This window comes from Stenella coeruleoalba (assembly GCF_951394435.1).
Source record: "Stenella coeruleoalba genome assembly, chromosome: 3".
NCBI lineage: Eukaryota > Metazoa > Chordata > Mammalia > Artiodactyla > Delphinidae > Stenella > Stenella coeruleoalba.
In genome coordinates this window covers 138,332,726-138,349,535 of record NC_137148.1, presented here as the reverse complement: position 1 = coordinate 138,349,535, position 16,810 = coordinate 138,332,726, and the positions used below count along the sequence as shown (strand labels likewise).

Below are 16,810 nucleotides of genomic sequence, written 5' to 3'. Positions count from 1 at the left end.
CCAGGATTATGTGGGTGGGCCCAGTGTAATCCCAATGGTTCGTGTAAGTGGGAGGCCAGAGATAGAATTGGAGATATGATGAAGGAAACAGAGGTTGGACTGATGTGATTGCTGGCTTTGAAGATGGAGGAGGGTCACTAGCCAAGGAATGCAGAAAGCCTCTAGAAACTTGTAAAAGCAAAGAGCAGATTCTCCCTTAGAGCATCCAGCAGAAAGTCAGCTCAGAAGACACTTCTGTTTTAGACAGTTAGACTTCCAACGTTCAGACGTGATGATGAATTTGTGCTGTTTTAAGTCACTAAGTTCGTGGTAATTTGGTACAGTGGCAATAGGACACTAATTCAGGCAATAATGACTTTCCACTGTTGTTAGACCCATGGTACTACATCATCCTTTTATTGGTGGGTCTTAACCTTGCCCACATCTTTGCAACTAACCCCTTCATTAATTTTTCTTCACTTATCCGTCTGAGTGTACCATCTGGTTTCTGCCCGGACTCTGTTAAATGCTTATACTGTTTTATTCATTAAAGCCACTTTTAGGTATTTATTCTATAGAAATGCTGGGAGATATGTACAGTAACTGAGATATATACAGATATTGATTATTTATAACCACAAAAATAAGCAGAATAGGGACTGGCTAAATAAATTATACTATAGCTGTGTGATATAATAGAATGCCAGAAAACATTTTTGTTACATATATTCACACACATGCATAATTGTGTGAAAAATCAGGCTACAAAACATACCTATGTATTTTACCTATGCCTGTATCTGGTCTACACCTTTATCTATGTATCATTTATCTATATATCATCTGCCTGTTTAAATATATAGAGAAAGAAAACTGAAAAAGGAGAAAAAGATAAATGATGCTTTTAGTGGTTAACTGTTGCTAGTGGATAAAGGATAATATTTCTTCTTTGTGCATTTTCATATTTTTCAAATTTTCTACAAGGCTTTCATTAGTAGTCAGAAAGACAGTTTTAAAGCAGTAATGGGTCCTCCTCACATGCAGTAGAATGCTTTGTATTACAGAGGAAATCTTTTCTGGGTCACCCACAGTTAGAACAATTTCTTGTACATACAACTATTTTGTGCAGCTTCATTATAGTTACTTGTATTCTTGTCTGACTCCTCTGTCATATTGTGGGTATTTTGAAGCAGATAATATCCTAAAATGCATGTCTTCCTGCACACTCACAGTGCCCTATGTGAAACTTGCAATATGTGTTTACTGAAAGCTTTATATTGAATTGAATTTATAGATGCTTAATCAAAACTTCTTTGACGGGGGTCTTATTTACAGACCCGTAAAAAATACAAGTAACAGGAAAGAAACCTAGGAGGCAAATTTGTATAGCAAATTTGTATATACAGAGGATAAAAAACCTGATTTAAGATGCAAATGGATAGTGAATTATTTATATCATATTCTTGTCACAGAATGGTTCATTTAAAATTGGTTTACTAAGAGGATTAGATGAATGTAAGTACTTAGCTGAGGTAAACATTAGGATTAGACTATTCAAAAATCAGATCAAGTACTGGAGGAGGTGAAAGAAAATAGCCTATCGTACTTTAGCCACACTGGAAAGACTTCATGGACCAGGTTGAATCCTTAATTGGTGACTCTTCAGTATGTTGAGCGACAAAGGTATTCTAGGAATATGGCACTATTTTGGAGAAGACTCGAGGAAATAGGACAGATGAGTCAAGACAGCTGTGTGGCGATATGGAAGAGTTTAGGAGAGCCTGAATGTTAGATGATAATCAATAATATCATACCATAATAAACAGCAGAGGAGTGATAGAATTAAGATATGTCAGAAGGAGAAGAGACTAAACCCTTTCATTCACATGTGAGAGACTGAGTCTCCCAAGATAGGAATATTTGGAAAATCTTCAGATATGACCTAAAGTCTCTATCCCTGGTCCAGTGACATTTTTTTTCTCTTTATATGGGAAGAGTCCTCAGTAACGATTGAGTCCTCATGTTCATTTCATTAAGGATTTTTAACACTTAGCTACAAAATAATGTATTTGACTTAGTTATATTGCAAAAAAATACTATATTAAGATAGAGCTACATATTTATTGATAATGTTTCACATGTTTATTTAGCAATCATCTTATTGGGGATTTTTAAGGGAAATCATCATGTTTAATTTTCAAAAGATATCTACATGTTTATCTTCATGCATACCACGTATAGTGATTTAAATGATACACTGTTCCATTTGGGAATAGTTATTTATTGATACTTAGCTCTATAATTTTCTTTATGTACATGAACTTCCTAAGTATGGTGTGATGCCAGTAAAGATGTTTATTGTACTGCATTCCTACAGTGGAAAAATGTAGTAATTAACTTCATAAATGATAATCGTTATTCTTAAGCAAAGTAGACTATGAGCCTTGTGCCCTTTGTTTTCTGACATTCCGTATCTGTGCTGAAGAAAATGACTGACAATCCAGTAATTCCTTGGTATTGCTTCAGTCATTCCATATAATAAAACTATGGGTTATAAACCATTATTATCCCCATTTTCCAGATGAAGAAACCGAGGCAGAGAAAAGTTGGATAGTAAGTCTTGGCAGGGCCAGGATTTGAACCTGTGTAATCTGGAGTAAGAGCCTCTGCTTTTCCATTTTGTTATACAAACAATAATAAGAAAAAGCCTTTTTTTAAAAAAATCCTGAATAGAGAGAAAGTCACAACTGGATTTTGTAATTGGCCTATGGTTCCTAACCTCAGACCAAGTAATAATAGAGCGTTCCTACCACTTTTCTGATATAGTTGAAAGAACGAGCCTGTAGAGACTAGCTATAGGAAACTCTGGTTTTCTGTTGCTCCAAGCTCAGAGGGACAAAGGCCAACTCTGGGTCTACAATTTTTCAGATGATTGGAGATCCCTTCTTTGCAACAGAATTCTGAAAGCAGTGGGTAGCACTGAAAAGTGATTGCTCATTACATTAGAGAATAAAATAAATGTAAAATCTATCAACTTATCTCTGTTGCTACATATTTTAAAATTTATCTCATTGCAATTAAAGTGAAGTCAAGATCAGAGAAAGAAGGCGTCTTCAAATTTGGCAGATCCGAAAGAAAAAAGCATTAACAGGAAGATAATAATATATTCCACAATTTTACTTCCAAATCCTAAAACACTGTGAGGGGCAGTAGAAAGAGTAATACTTGGGTGGCTTCCTGGGTTTGTCATTAACTGGCTGTGTGACCTTTGGCAACTCAATGAGCATTAAAAATATTTAGCAGAGCTGTTGGTCTAGGTCATCCTCTCTTTCTTCTACATGTTTAACAAAAATCCATAGTGACAGTCATAGAGAGAACAATTTTTGACATAATCCCCAATGACCGCATCATTTGGTTAAATTTAATTTGACCTTCATTAGAGACAAAACTTGCTGCTACTAGTCAGAATAATATTGAGACTTTAAAAAAGGATGAAGGCCATCCAATGAATATGTACTTAGCTAAACATAAGGTCAAGGAGTTAGACAGAAGACAAGACCAAAGTGAAAACTAATTTTTTTACGTGTCTGGAAGGTGAGAAATAGATGTTTAAATTGGACGCAGGAAGCCACGAGGGGCCAAGCGAATGACAGCTAGAGGAAGGTTATGGCAGCTGTGTTTGTAAAGGGTTATGCTAACTCTGTTCTTCTGAGAATTTCAAAGGACTTCAAGAAAATAAGATACTGGCTCCCTATATTTTTAATTTTGGGGGCTACAGAGAAGTGTTCTTTGGCTGTGAAAATAATCTGTGAGACTTCTTTCAATAAGAGATTTGTATTTTCAGCCTATAGTTTAAAGGAAGGTTTGCAATTCAAGTACTCTAAAAATGAAACATCATGCTACAGAGCCACATGTAAGACATATGAAGAGTGCTGGATGCTTTTAGAGAGCTGATCTGATGGGAGTGGGAGGCAGCAGAGTGCTGGTGTTGCCACATGGGGTGGCCTTATTATACCTAATTTACAGCTGGTAAAATGGAGGCTTATAAAGGCTGAATTGACAGTTGTCAAACAACTAGTCAGTGGTAGAGTTGGGATCCCAATGATGTCTGACACCAGTGTCCATATTCTTAACCACGCCGAAGTTTTAGGCACAGAAGTCTTGAGCTTCACCCACTTCATACCTTTTCTGTCTTGTATCTCTACTCCACACCCCAAACACATCTCTTAATTTCTTTGAAGTGAGGAACATTATCATGCAAAACATGATCACACTGCTCACAGATACAATTCACATAAAGGGAAGGAAGTGTTGGAGAATGAGACAGGGAAGAGGGGGTCACACTCTTCAAGACAAACAAGTCCAACCAGACACTGACCTGACACCATAGATTAGAATGCAGCATTTTTATTGTAAAAGTCCACATATTAAGCAATTCCCTTTGTGAAAAGGTTTTCAAATACATAGACCAGGAGCAGCTGATAATTAAGAATTAGATCATGTATAATATATATTCATGTTGCCAATACTATGCACACATTGGAAAGCTAGCTTTTTTGAGTGTCCCCATTAACGGAATACATTTCAAGTCGACAATAGTAACATGTTTCTCGTCATTGAAAATTTGCCAACAACTCTCCCAAAGAGTCAACATTTAATATGTTAACAATTCAAAACAAGAAAATAATTCTATTTACATGTGTTTGAGGTTATATACTAGAGCACTGATACAGTAAAGGTTTGTAAAATTGGCAGCTAAATGTATTTCAAGATTCATCCAGATGACTTGATCATGACTTTACATGGTTTTCTATTAACAATGCCACTTTCTCTTCTTTTCTACTCTTTTTAGATTATCTATAGCTATGATTGAATTCTGACTTAGAGCAATGATTGCCAAAAGGAAGAACTTGCAAAGGGTGCTGTTTTAGAAAAATAAGGATTCAGGATGAATACATGAACATGGAGCTCAACTCATTATGTTTGAAGTCTGGGACCACCACTTCATGTGAGTACAGTATCCTTGAATGAGGACACAGTCATAGGCTCAACCTCCATGTAAGTCTTTCATTTGTTCTTTCATTTTTTTAAATGTAAACTTCAGTACATTTTGGTTTTCACAGAGCGTAGATTACTCCATTCTGAACACCAGTCAGGTATGACTCCTGCTTATGTCTGTCATGTGTCCTCAGTGAAGGGGTGGATGGGTCAGAGCTGACTCCCCTCCAAACCTGGAACAATAATACACAGGTTCTAATTATGCCCTACTAGACTCATTTCTGTACATAAATGGAGGATGTCAATATTGTTCTAAAAGGAGTATGGACTTTGCCTAAAGTAAATGTTTGATAAGGAACAAAAATAGCCAAAATTCTTTGGATCCTTCTGTTTACTTCTACAAGATCAAAGAGCACTGCCTAATGCCTATGTGAGAAGATGAATCACTGGTTCCAGACCAGCTCAGAGAGATTCACCAGAAGCATATAAAGCCAGTTCACTTCCAACCACATTTATTGAGCGCCAGCTATGTGCCAAGCACTATACAAGGTGCTGAGGACCCAAAGAGGAAATGACAAGGATTCTGCCCACAAGGCATTCACAGTCACTAGAAGCAGATCTTGAAATGGAGAGTAAGTTCTGTTATGACCTATCATCCTAAAAGGAAGAAACAAAGTAGCAGCGAGCACACACATTTACTTTATTCTCTATGAAACTGGGCATATTTCGAGGTGGCAGATGTCAATTATCCAGTCTGTATTTTACTTAAGGTGTTTCAATATGTCGTACGAGGAAAACATAAGATGTTTGAATCTTCATGCATGAGGGAGAAGGTAGAGAAAATTCCTCCCTCCAATTCCAAACCCTAAACCCTTATAATTACATTCATGATTCTTTTACAGCCCAAAGACACAGAATAAAATACTTTATGATGTTAACTTCAATCCATTTGTTTTGGCTCTAGAGAGATGCATGCATTAAACTTGAAGCATTCTACGTTACTGAAATATTTACATCATTGTACATGTGATGTGGAGGAAATTTTCCTCATATCTTGGGCTGGAGATGAAATCGATTTCTAGTGTAGGCTCCTATATTTAAAGCAGGTTGTGATTTTTCTCAGATAAGGGAGATCTCCTATTGGGATCAAATTTACCACAACTTGACCCCAGATGAACAGAGGATACAGTTTGGGATCTTTTGCATCTAATTGTATTTTGAATTGAGTAAGGATACCACCACTGTAAATAGTCATGGCTTTCACTATTGCAATTCCTGTTGTGGAAAACAAAATCTTGTTTGGTTTCAATGTTCCTGCTCTAATTTCACTTGCCCTTGCAGGTTTGAGACACAGCGAACAGTATAGCTCAAATTACACTTATTTACCACAGGAGAGTTGGGTGCAAACCATATGACATGAATACAATTTACCAGGTTAGAACACAGAAACAAATTCAGAGTATTATAAACCACTCAGGGGATTATATAAGTGGACTTAGAAAGGACATTCTCTCTCCATGAGATTTAGTGAGTAAGACCCACATCAGTAACACCCATACCTCTTCACAGGTAAAGGTAGGAAACCCAGTAAACCAGATTGAACAAGCAGAAGGCAGTGGGGAAGAAGATCCGCGCATAGGAGTCCATCTTGGCGATACGGATGTGTATCCTCCCATGTCTCCAAGCTCCTGTTCGGCAGTCTTCGAAACAGCAGAAAAAACTGGCACAGTCCTTGCCGTCCAGACACTCATACCCATATTCTTCATCTCTCTCTTGAAGGTGTGTGGCATTATTCATTTGAATGGTTGCTGATCGTGGGCGGATATCAATGGTAGGGGCCTGAGATAAGGGTAGGGAAGGAGAGGGATCAGAGTTAGTTATACTTGCTAAATCCTAGACCATTTCTCCACAGTGTCAACCAATGTGAATGATGAATCTGAAAATGAGTACTCAGGGAATTGCTATGACATCATGATCTACAATGGTAAAATTGAACTTAGAAGGATAGCACATTTGCAGAGTTCAAATTTTGAGCTTAAGCAGTGCAGCTGAAAATAATACCACCAAGCTAATAGCTATAGCAAGAAGATTGAACACCAAAAGAACTCAAAGTTTAAAGATTTAAATCACACAGCTACATGGAATCTTATTCTAGTAAATATTAGATGTGAGGTTGGTTACATGAAGGCATTTAATGGTGTTGCACATGAGTAGAACAGAGAAATAAAAACGCGTCAATTTTGAAATCAAATTTTCTGTCATGCTCATCTATATAGGCAAATACTATAACCCCATTACACTGAGCAAATGTATTGAATGCTTTTAATAGAAAATGTCAAGATATATATAAATGTAGAAGTTTCCTGAGTTTATACCACAATGGTATGACTTACTTATGTTTTAATGGAATATATAAGTACTTTGTCTAACGTTCACCATTTAGAAGCTTCAGAATGTCAGCAATATTAACCTACATGTGAGTGAAAAATTCTTTTAAATGTTACTAGCTATCAAACTCTGTCTGGCATGAGAAGAAACTAGTACCAATTAACTAAATGTTAATCTAATCTTTTCTGCTGCACCAATTACAAAATTGCTAGAAAACTCAAACATTTATTTAATGTTAATTTGGATGAGTTAGTTTTAGGGTAATATAAATCCAAATCGTATTGTCTGTGAATCAGCTATCAGAATCCAGCTGAGAATAGAAATCTCATTAAATACTGCATGGTAGAGCCAAAGGCCCCTGGATCACCCTGGAAGGGAGGGATGGGTGTTTTAACTTAAAGCATTTCAGAAAGACTGTATTATTTTTATAGAACTGACAGAGTTCAGGTCAGTGGAGATTATTGCATGTACTTATTGAAAAACAATCCTTTGTTGAATTAGGATTTACAGAGTCAAATTTTAGGGCATACATGGTATATATGGGACATGGTAGGTACAACCAGTGAAACTGGATTCCATTTTTATCTGAGAGGAGAGGGTAAGTCTTGGCTTTGACGTTTAAAGAGGCCCATTTTACTAATGACATCTCATAGAGCTTACAGATATTTTTAGCCTCACGTTAGGTCAAAACCTCTGAATTAATGTAGGGTTGCTGAATCAATTCTAGAAATCTATAGAACTTTCTCCATCTTAAATGTGTTACCTCTAGTGGAATGCTAAAATGTCTGCTCATAAAAAATAAATAAAACACCATGTAAGCATTAATAGTCAAATTCAGCAGTTGCATGCAGTGAATTTCCATTCCAAAAAACATTATACCTTGAAGGAAAACATCCGAAGAAGCTTTGGGTTTGTAGACAGAAAAGAGAATCACATTTTTTTAATGAAAAAAGGAAGAAAAAAAAAAAAGAGAGACAAAATAAGATAAATTAAAAATACATTTTGAAAGCATAGCAAGTGAAATGAACTGAAATTGTAAACAAAGAAGGACAGTTCTGAGCTTGGAATAAAGCATATGCCTAAAGTTGGACAATGAAATTTGGTGATTGATTGCTAGTGAAATCTCCAGTAGATTAATCCACAGTGATCTAACTGCAAAGGCCAGTATTGTTCACGTGTGAGGAAGCTTTCTATTGCCCGTTTTCCCTGATCAGAAATACTGATTTCATTTTCTAATTATCATCAAGGAGGCCTTACTAGGAGAGCCCTGACACAATGAACCCAAGGGCATATTAAATGGGAAACTGAAATTTCAGCTTCTCATTCACAGCTTGGGCTCTTGATAGTTCTGATAAATCATCTAATTGGCTTAAAAGGGGGAAATGCATGAAGTTCTCAGGTAATTTCATTTTTGCAGGTTCTTCAATTCCCTTTCTCCTCTGCCTTCTTTTCTTCTGCCATCTCATGACCCTGGCTTAAGGAATCCAAGTGTTTTGTATCTCTGCAACAAAATCCACTCCACAATAGAGAGGACCAGAGGGCTTTGTCCTCAGCCAGTCCTCACATCCCTGTTTCTACTGCCAGGTAATAATGCTGAGTGTCTGTAGAACCATCTTTGGGGGGAAAATGAAATAGCAAGTGAAGGAGGGGAAGAAAACAAAAAACAACACAACAAGGAAAATAAACTAAGGATAGAGAAGATGCAAAGGTAAAGAGAGGCAATACAGACAGAGAAAGAAAGGGCTGCATAAAGTATAGTGAATATTTGGGCAATTAAAGATAACAGTTTCTTTTGCATTAATCATCAAGAATAATGATGTTTCTTCACCTGTTATATAATGTCTTACATTCAAATAAACACGTGCAATTTGTAGAATTTCACCTGGGTTTCTGGAGATGCATCAGGATGCAGTCTAGCATTAGCTAGATTCTGTGGTTATAATTCAGCTCCCCAAAGCCTGTGGGTCAGAAAGCTGGCCACTATCATGACCCTCATAGCCCTTAGAGCAGAAGACCAGGAAAGGCTATAAATTCAGGAGTTCCTTTGCCCCCAGTATTGTAAGGAAATGGACTAATTTTCATGGGGCCTCCTATGAACCAAACACTGTGTTTAAGTGGGCAAACGGGTAGCTACATGCTCTTTTCAACATCCATAATAAAAGACAGTTGCTTTAGGCATTTATATTTATGCTTCATCAACTCTATTTAAAGTTAGGTGGCAAGGTGAAGCCATCCTACCTGTTTCCAAGTCACTGAACTCAATCCAGGTTGGTAACTGCGTAAATCATCAACATCAACCACCATCATCAACTATAATTGCAAAGTACTGTGTAATGTTTTTTACATCCATTACCCCATTTATTCCTCACAGCAGCCTCATAAGATATGTCTTTTTTGTAATACTCATTTTATATATGAGAAAATAAAGGGAGGCTAAAAAAATACATTTTAACTATAAAACCAATAGAAGTCCTCTGGCAATGCACACACATACACACACACACATTATTTGCAGCAGTGTGGTGATCCCTGAAACTTTAAGAACCTTGTGGCTTCCTATTAGAAATCATTGGATGAAAAATTTAAGTTAAAACATCAATAATTTAAAAATATTAGTTAAGAGGCAGAAAGATGAAAATCAATGAAACCTAAAATAACAAGCTACTAGAATATGAATGCATTGTTCAGCCATGGTTATACTTCCAATGAAATAGAGAGAGCAAGAGTCTGCCTTAGTGAATCAGGTCTCTCCCAAGTAACTGATGACCTTAATGAATCCTTATGGCCTGGCCAAACCCACACAGTCCCTTTTCATCTTGCAGCCCAAAGTGTGGATAGACTGCAGACAGGCTAAGCAAGACCAAACCAAAACAAAACCAGGTGATCTCTGTGCATACAAATGTCAAAGGTCCCAATAAGAAATGATACATACAGGGTTTTTCTTCTTTTTGTCTTTGTCCTTGCTTGGTTTCCGGTTGCTGACAAAATAATGCAGGGTGCCGTACTCCACCAAAGCAGAGAAGACAAAGATGAAGCAAACAGATACGAAGAGATCCATTGCCGTGACATAGGAGACCTTGGGGAGCGACTTCCGGGCAATGGTGCTGAGGGTAGTCATCGTCAAGACAGTGGTAATGCCTGCAGGAAGACACAACAAAACAGATCATGTGACCACACCAGCAAGGGGGATAACTGTCACTAATAAAACCAGACGTGTTTTGTGACTTCTGAGGAGCAACCTCAGTATTGGGAAAGGAGGTGTAACTCAGATTCATTCACTCAGTTCACAGATGTGTATTGCCCGCCTGCTACATATCATCTACCGTATGTGCTGAGAAACGTGCTGAAAATGTGCTGAGAAATAAAATAGACATGGTCCCTGCCCACATGTTCCTCGTATTTCAGCAAAAGACACCACCGTGGATCAAGTAAGCAAAGAAAAGTATAATTACAAATTATGGTATGTGCCATGCAGAAGAGCAGGGATGATCAGAACTTACTTAGATGGAAGGCCTCTTTGAGGAGGTGATATTTGAGGCGAAGCTTAAAAAATTAGAAGAAACCAACCTTTTGGCTATTAGCACTAAATAAATTAAAGGGAGGTTCTGAGGAAGGGAAACCTTACCTGTTTTTGAATTTTTAAACTACCTGGCTTCTGGGGATGGGTGGGGAAATCATGGTGATGCTGGGGAAATCGAAGTTCAATCATGCAGAGCATGCACAGGAGTTTGCATTTTATTCAGAGTGCAAGGAGAAGTCATTTAAAAGTATTTATTAAATAGAGGAGGTGCGTTGTGTACGACTGACATGTTCTGATGGATAAATTCTTTAGAGGCTATTTGTGATGAAAATAGGTATCTCAGAAGTAATATCATAACTAATATTTACTGAAAACTTCCTCATGCCAGGCACTCTGATAAGCATTTTATGTGCATTCTCCCTTTGAATCTTTACAGCAGATATTTTCATTTTGATTTTATAGTTGAGGAAAAGGAGGCTAAAGGACCAGTGCCATGCGGTAAAGTAGCAGAAGGATTTAAACACAAAAATTAAATGTCTGATTTCAAAACACTTCTTTTCCCCCTTGTGCAACAGTGCCCAAGCAAACAAGTCCTCCCCCATAACTGTTTAATAACAAAGAACAAAATTAAGACAACCTATATGTATCTACAGGGGAAGGGTCAGGGGCTTACCTTCTGTAACAGCTATGTTAATTATAATAAAGGCAACACAGATTCAGTATCTGCATAGGTTATAGCTCCAGTTATAGGAACTTAAGTCACTTCAACAGTCTAAATTTCTGCATCTGTTAGTGATCGTGGAGTCATCCGTCTCCCTGTCTAGTCTATATACTTTGTGACAACAGATAAGAAATATATCTTGATGTCCATTGTAATCCCATAATGAGTATAGTGCTAGGACTCAATAAATATCAAATGAATAAATAAAACAATTGAAGAATAGTGTATATATGAAAGACTAGAGACTCAACCTACATTTGAAAGTAGGAATCCACATTGATGACTTGGGGGAGATAGATACTGTTCTGTGCAATTAAAACTAACACTTAAGAATCTCTTCCTTTGTCCAAGTACTATGTTAAGTACTTGTATAATTAATTATCCCACAAAATCCTCACAATGACGTAAGCACTGTTATCCTTGTTTTGTTTTGTTTTGTTGCAGGTGAAAAAACCTGAGTACAGAAGGAATAAACTAGTTAAGTGATAGAGATGACATACAAGCCTAGCAAGTCTGACTTTAAAGGCAATGCTCTGAACCACATTGTTGTATTTCCTCTCTATAAATAGGTCCATAATATGCAGGATGTTTTTGTTCTTAAGGCAGGTGGGTTAAAACTTTCAAGTGCACATACGAGTTATATACATGCTTACTTTCAAACACTTTCCAATTTTGTTAAGGGTTTTCATGGTCTATTTTTGTTCTGGGAGCTATTGTAAATTCCTAATTTGGGATATGATGTAGATATGTGGGTCTTCCATGTTGTCATGACGGAAACGTAAGAATGGGCAAGTTTCTCAATTACAAACTGGGGATGGTACAAACTGGGGATGGTAGTGACTGGGGGAACTCCCTAAGGCTCTTGGGAAGACTCAATTAAATAAGGCACATAGAGTGACAATTCCTAGTAAAGTCTCAATAAATAGAAGGTGTTATTATCATTTATTTTAGAGAAGAAAGATCTGCTTCTCAAACTAAAAAAAAGCTTCACTTAGGTTGTCTATACGTTAATTCATGTAGAAGTTTTTGATTATACCTAATCACAGCTGATGTTTTTGTGGGGGAATTTCAAAACTAAATTGGCACTTTGGTCTTCACATTCAGGCCTCAAACCACATATGACCTATGAGAAGTGAAAATGTCAGTATTCACAGTAGATAACATGGATAAGTTCACTTAAGACAATATGGCCTGTCTCATATTATTAAGTTCACTTAAGACAGTGTGGCCTGTCTCATATTATTAGGCTACATGGAAGTTCATCACAGCCATGTAAAAGAAGAATCTTAAAAAAATGCTTCAAGATATTTTCAGGTCTGCCTGGAGCCACAGAGAAGAGAACAATGAAGAATAGACAAATGGTAGTTTTAAGTGATTTGCCAACCAACAACAAGATCGCCTCATGTGGTTTTTTCGTTTGTTTTTAATGTGTTTAAGCCTAGTTTTGCTAAGCAAAGAAATTAGAGTTCTCTTACCTGAGATACATGAAAAAGATCCATAGCTTCTTTCCATTCCTCCAGCTTTGGCATGAAGTAAGCTCTTCAGGCATGTTACCTTACCTCATAACTTGGGTGAAAAATACCAATTCGTATTGTCCTTGTTTCATCCATCATCCTTACATCATGGTTAAACCTCACCAGCTACCACTTGTGTACCAAACTATACTCAAGTGTTGTAAGTTCCAAAACGAATATTCCCCATTCTGTGGTGATCTGAGTTTAGAAAGCAGTCAGTCTCTGAGCCACATGGGTATATTTATCTCACTCATCAAATAACTTGGCTCTCTAACTGTTCAATGGCAATAAACTTGAAGTTCACAGGTGTTTAATGTCATCTGGTTCAACTCTTGATTGTAAACACTGGAAAAGGCAATTGGACTCAGTGAAATCTAGGTCAGTGTTCTTAAACCTGATCACACATTAGAATCACCTGGGAAATTTTGTTTTTCTTTTAATCCTGACACCCAGCCCATGCTGTCAACAAATTAAATAAGCGTCTCTTCAGGTTGGACTATGGCAGCTGTACTCTTGAAGGCCCCCTACTGAGTTAAATGTACAGTTAAATCTAAGAAGCACTGATCTAAAGATGTGAGACAGCAAAGCTAAAACAGAGAAACCAGCTCAGCTCAGCACCCTACCTTTTCCCACGACTGGCCTTCAACAAGGTCTCACCCAGAGCAAATCTAGGTGTCCATCAGCCAAGGTACAGATCTACTATCTACTGGCTGTGTGACCTTGTAAATGTCATTTAACCTTACAGCACCTCTGCTTCCTTAGCTCTAAAAGTGTGATAATAACCTTTATTATCATTACAACTTCTATGTGAGGCTGTTGTGAAGAGTAGAAAAAGCATGGGGACCATGTTGAAGACGCCTGACTTATAGTAAATGATCAACAAATAAGAGGAGCACCTACCTGCTATTTGCTTGGGGACCCGTCCCTTGTTCCTCAGCCCACTCACCTTGATCCCTTCTCCCACCATGGTCTTGTGCCAGTGAGCACTCATTGAATAAGTCGTGGAAATGAGCTACTAGAGTGGTCTTAAGAGGGATTTTGACTAGCAGGAACTAGACTTCAAGAGAATAGATTGATCTAAAATCCTTCCCTTAAAATATTTTTGGAATGGGTAGATTGGAATGCATCAGTGCATTTTTTCCATCCATTCATAAGTGCATACATTCCTTGAATAATCACTGAGGTACCAGCCATGTGCCAGGCACTATACTGGGAGTGAAAAAGACATTTACATTCTGATGTAACAGACATATAAGCATGTAATGCAGTACACTACTCACAATCACAGGTAATAGTCCTTAAGTAATAGACTCAGCACATTTTGGGTTTGTCTTAGCATGTAGCGTTAGACAGGACATTATAATTGTTAAGTACAGCCTGTAACATAAAGTACCTCATATAACAGAAAAACTCAAAATAACTTTATTTTGAAACAGATGGGAGACTAAATTAGGTTTGGAGGAGAACAGAAATGCAAATGATGTCTTTTTTTCCCAGTAATCATTTCTGCCCTCAGTTTTAATAACGTGGTACAGATCACTTTGTCAGAAAAGACTATAAATGCTAACATTTCTGAGGCCCTACTATGCCTTGTGAACTTTGCATGGAACACCTAATTTCACCTAATAAAACCCCACAGTTAGGTACAGGAAATGATATATGTTTCACATGTGAGTAAAATGTGATTTGTAGAGACTAAAGGGTATATCCAAGGCCATACCATATGTGTGGGTTGAAATCCAGATTCTCTGGACTTCAAAATCCAAGCTCTTCACTATTACATGATACTGCCTCTCTAGTCAAAGAGTGAGCAAGAAATATGGTTCTAGTTTTCATACAGATGATAAAAGAGGACAGTGGTTTTATAATTCATTTTTCAGTAATTTAAGTCTTTAGGAAATTTTATGTAGTATGAGAATTTTATTCATGGGCCTAGACTCCAATGTCCCTGTGAGTCTGTGGCTTTGTCGTAATCTACGTGAGTCCTCTTTCCTTGTGTGAGGAAAAAGATGTGAAACTCCAAGGCAGATATCACCATATACAAGAGATCGAGCAAACTGCAAATAATATTGAAAGTGGAGAGAGGGGTCCCAGAATTTCACAGGTAATTATGTTTTCCCCCAAATAATCTTTTCAATGGTTCTTCTGTAAGGAGCCAATTACTGTGTATGTGTGTCTTCAAATGTCACAATAATTATGCATGTTGAAATTAATCAATAGCCAGTGGTGTGCTAGTAAATGTGTAACAATTGATTCCCTAGAGAAAAGGTGCCCCTGAGTTTTAGTGTTTGCCTATTTCCATGTTGTTAATATTTTCACCATGGTTGATTTCACTACCAATGTGGCATCACTGAACACAACGTGGGGAAAAGATAAACACAATCAACTCTCATGAGCTGGTGTGAGCAGCTCTAGTGTACTACTGCCCCGAGATCAAAACAAAAATATCTAGTGAAAAGAAAAGGTTTCTTTTTTCCCCCCGAAGTTAATTTAAATTACTTAAAAACTTACTGAAGAAAGCCTATGGAGGTAATTTAGCAAAACAAAACTAGGAAGCTTTATACACTGCTTCTTTTTTGTAATATGCTAGTTTTCTTTAAAATGAAACAAATGGCATTTCTATGTAATTGATGACTGAATTAAAAGCAAGTCAGTTTTTAAAGGGGAATAAAGATTAGTCATATTTGGTACTTACCTTGGGACAGTACAACACAAAGAACTGTGTCTCACCTAAAGAAGTTCTGGCTGGAACAGCATCCTTATTGATCCAGAAAGACACCCAGGATAGGACAACGATGAGTGTGCAGGGGATGTAGGTCTGGATGGTGAAGTATCCCATTCTTCTGCTCAGGTCAAAATAGACAGTCATGACCACGTAATCCCCTGGAACAGAACAAAGATAGACCATGAAAACCCTTAACAAAATTGTAAAGTGTTTGAAAGTAAGCATGTATATAACTCGTATGTGCACTTGAAAGTTTTAACCCACCTGCCTTAAGAACAGAAACAACAAAAAGCAAACCCCAACCTGTACTGAATTCTGATCCTTTTAGAAGCAATGTGATTACTGACGGAAGGAAACATTTTTGAGCACATTGCTCATATTTTCTTCTTTCGTGTGATTTTTGACATTGCCTTCTCTGCCTACTTAATACACACAATGTGAAATTTTTTGTTTGGTGGAGAGGGAAAGAAACAGTGTTTCTGCTCTGTGCCTTTCTCGCCTGCCTGCGGTGAATCCTAAGGTTTGTAACAATTTCCTCTTGCTCTCAGGACCTTTCTCCATACAAACCAGAGAGAAGTATCCTGGTACTTGGTACTAATAAATGACTGTTTTACTCAGTTTATAACCACATTTCTGTGCTGAGTCATTTTCTCATATGTCCGTTGAATCCTGTGATTTTCCTTCATAGCAGTTAACTTCAGTTTGTAATTTCTTACTCCTTCGTGTGGTTATTTTTGTAATATCTGTCCCACCTATTAGACTTTATCTTCATGAGTCCACAGACTGTGCCTCCTCTAGCCCATCATTGCCCTATCAGTACTTAGCATCCTGCTTGATTCCAAATAGGCATTCAGTAACATTTGTTGAGTAAATGATTAAATGAATGAATATATTTAAATATAGAGAAAGAAACAAAAATCAAGAAGTTGTATTCTGGAACATTTGGGTTACGAAGGAGTTTATGT

The 16,810-nt window shown here is 37.3% G+C and overlaps 2 protein-coding genes across 11 annotated transcripts in view; one reads left to right on the top strand and one right to left on the bottom strand.

Annotated features, from left to right (window-relative positions):
* The window catches only part of LOC307183788 (uncharacterized protein), a 693,054-nt gene extending 682,559 nt beyond the window's left edge, over positions 1 to 10,495 (top strand). For all 9 annotated transcript variants that reach the window (XR_013827609.1, XR_013827610.1, XR_013827611.1 and 6 more), the window contains 4 exons: positions 4,832 to 4,987; positions 6,547 to 6,756; positions 8,783 to 8,949; positions 10,361 to 10,495. The gene's annotated coding sequence lies outside the window, so the exon portion shown is untranslated. The remainder of the gene's footprint in view (positions 1 to 4,831; positions 4,988 to 6,546; positions 6,757 to 8,782; positions 8,950 to 10,360) is intronic.
* GABRG2 (gamma-aminobutyric acid type A receptor subunit gamma2) overlaps positions 6,475 to 16,810 on the bottom strand; it is a 209,584-nt gene continuing 199,248 nt past the window's right edge. Inside the window, exons 7-9 of one of the 2 annotated variants that reach the window (XM_079916851.1) lie at positions 15,851 to 16,003; positions 10,298 to 10,503; positions 6,475 to 6,816 (exon numbers count right to left, since the gene is read on the bottom strand). In XM_079916851.1, coding sequence (XP_079772977.1) covers positions 6,541 to 6,816; positions 10,298 to 10,503; positions 15,851 to 16,003 — 635 coding nt within the window. In that variant the 3' untranslated portion in view covers positions 6,475 to 6,540. Of the gene's footprint in view, positions 6,817 to 10,297; positions 10,504 to 12,454; positions 16,004 to 16,810 lie in introns of those variants that run through there. The other variant, XM_079916850.1, reaches the window with a different exon arrangement.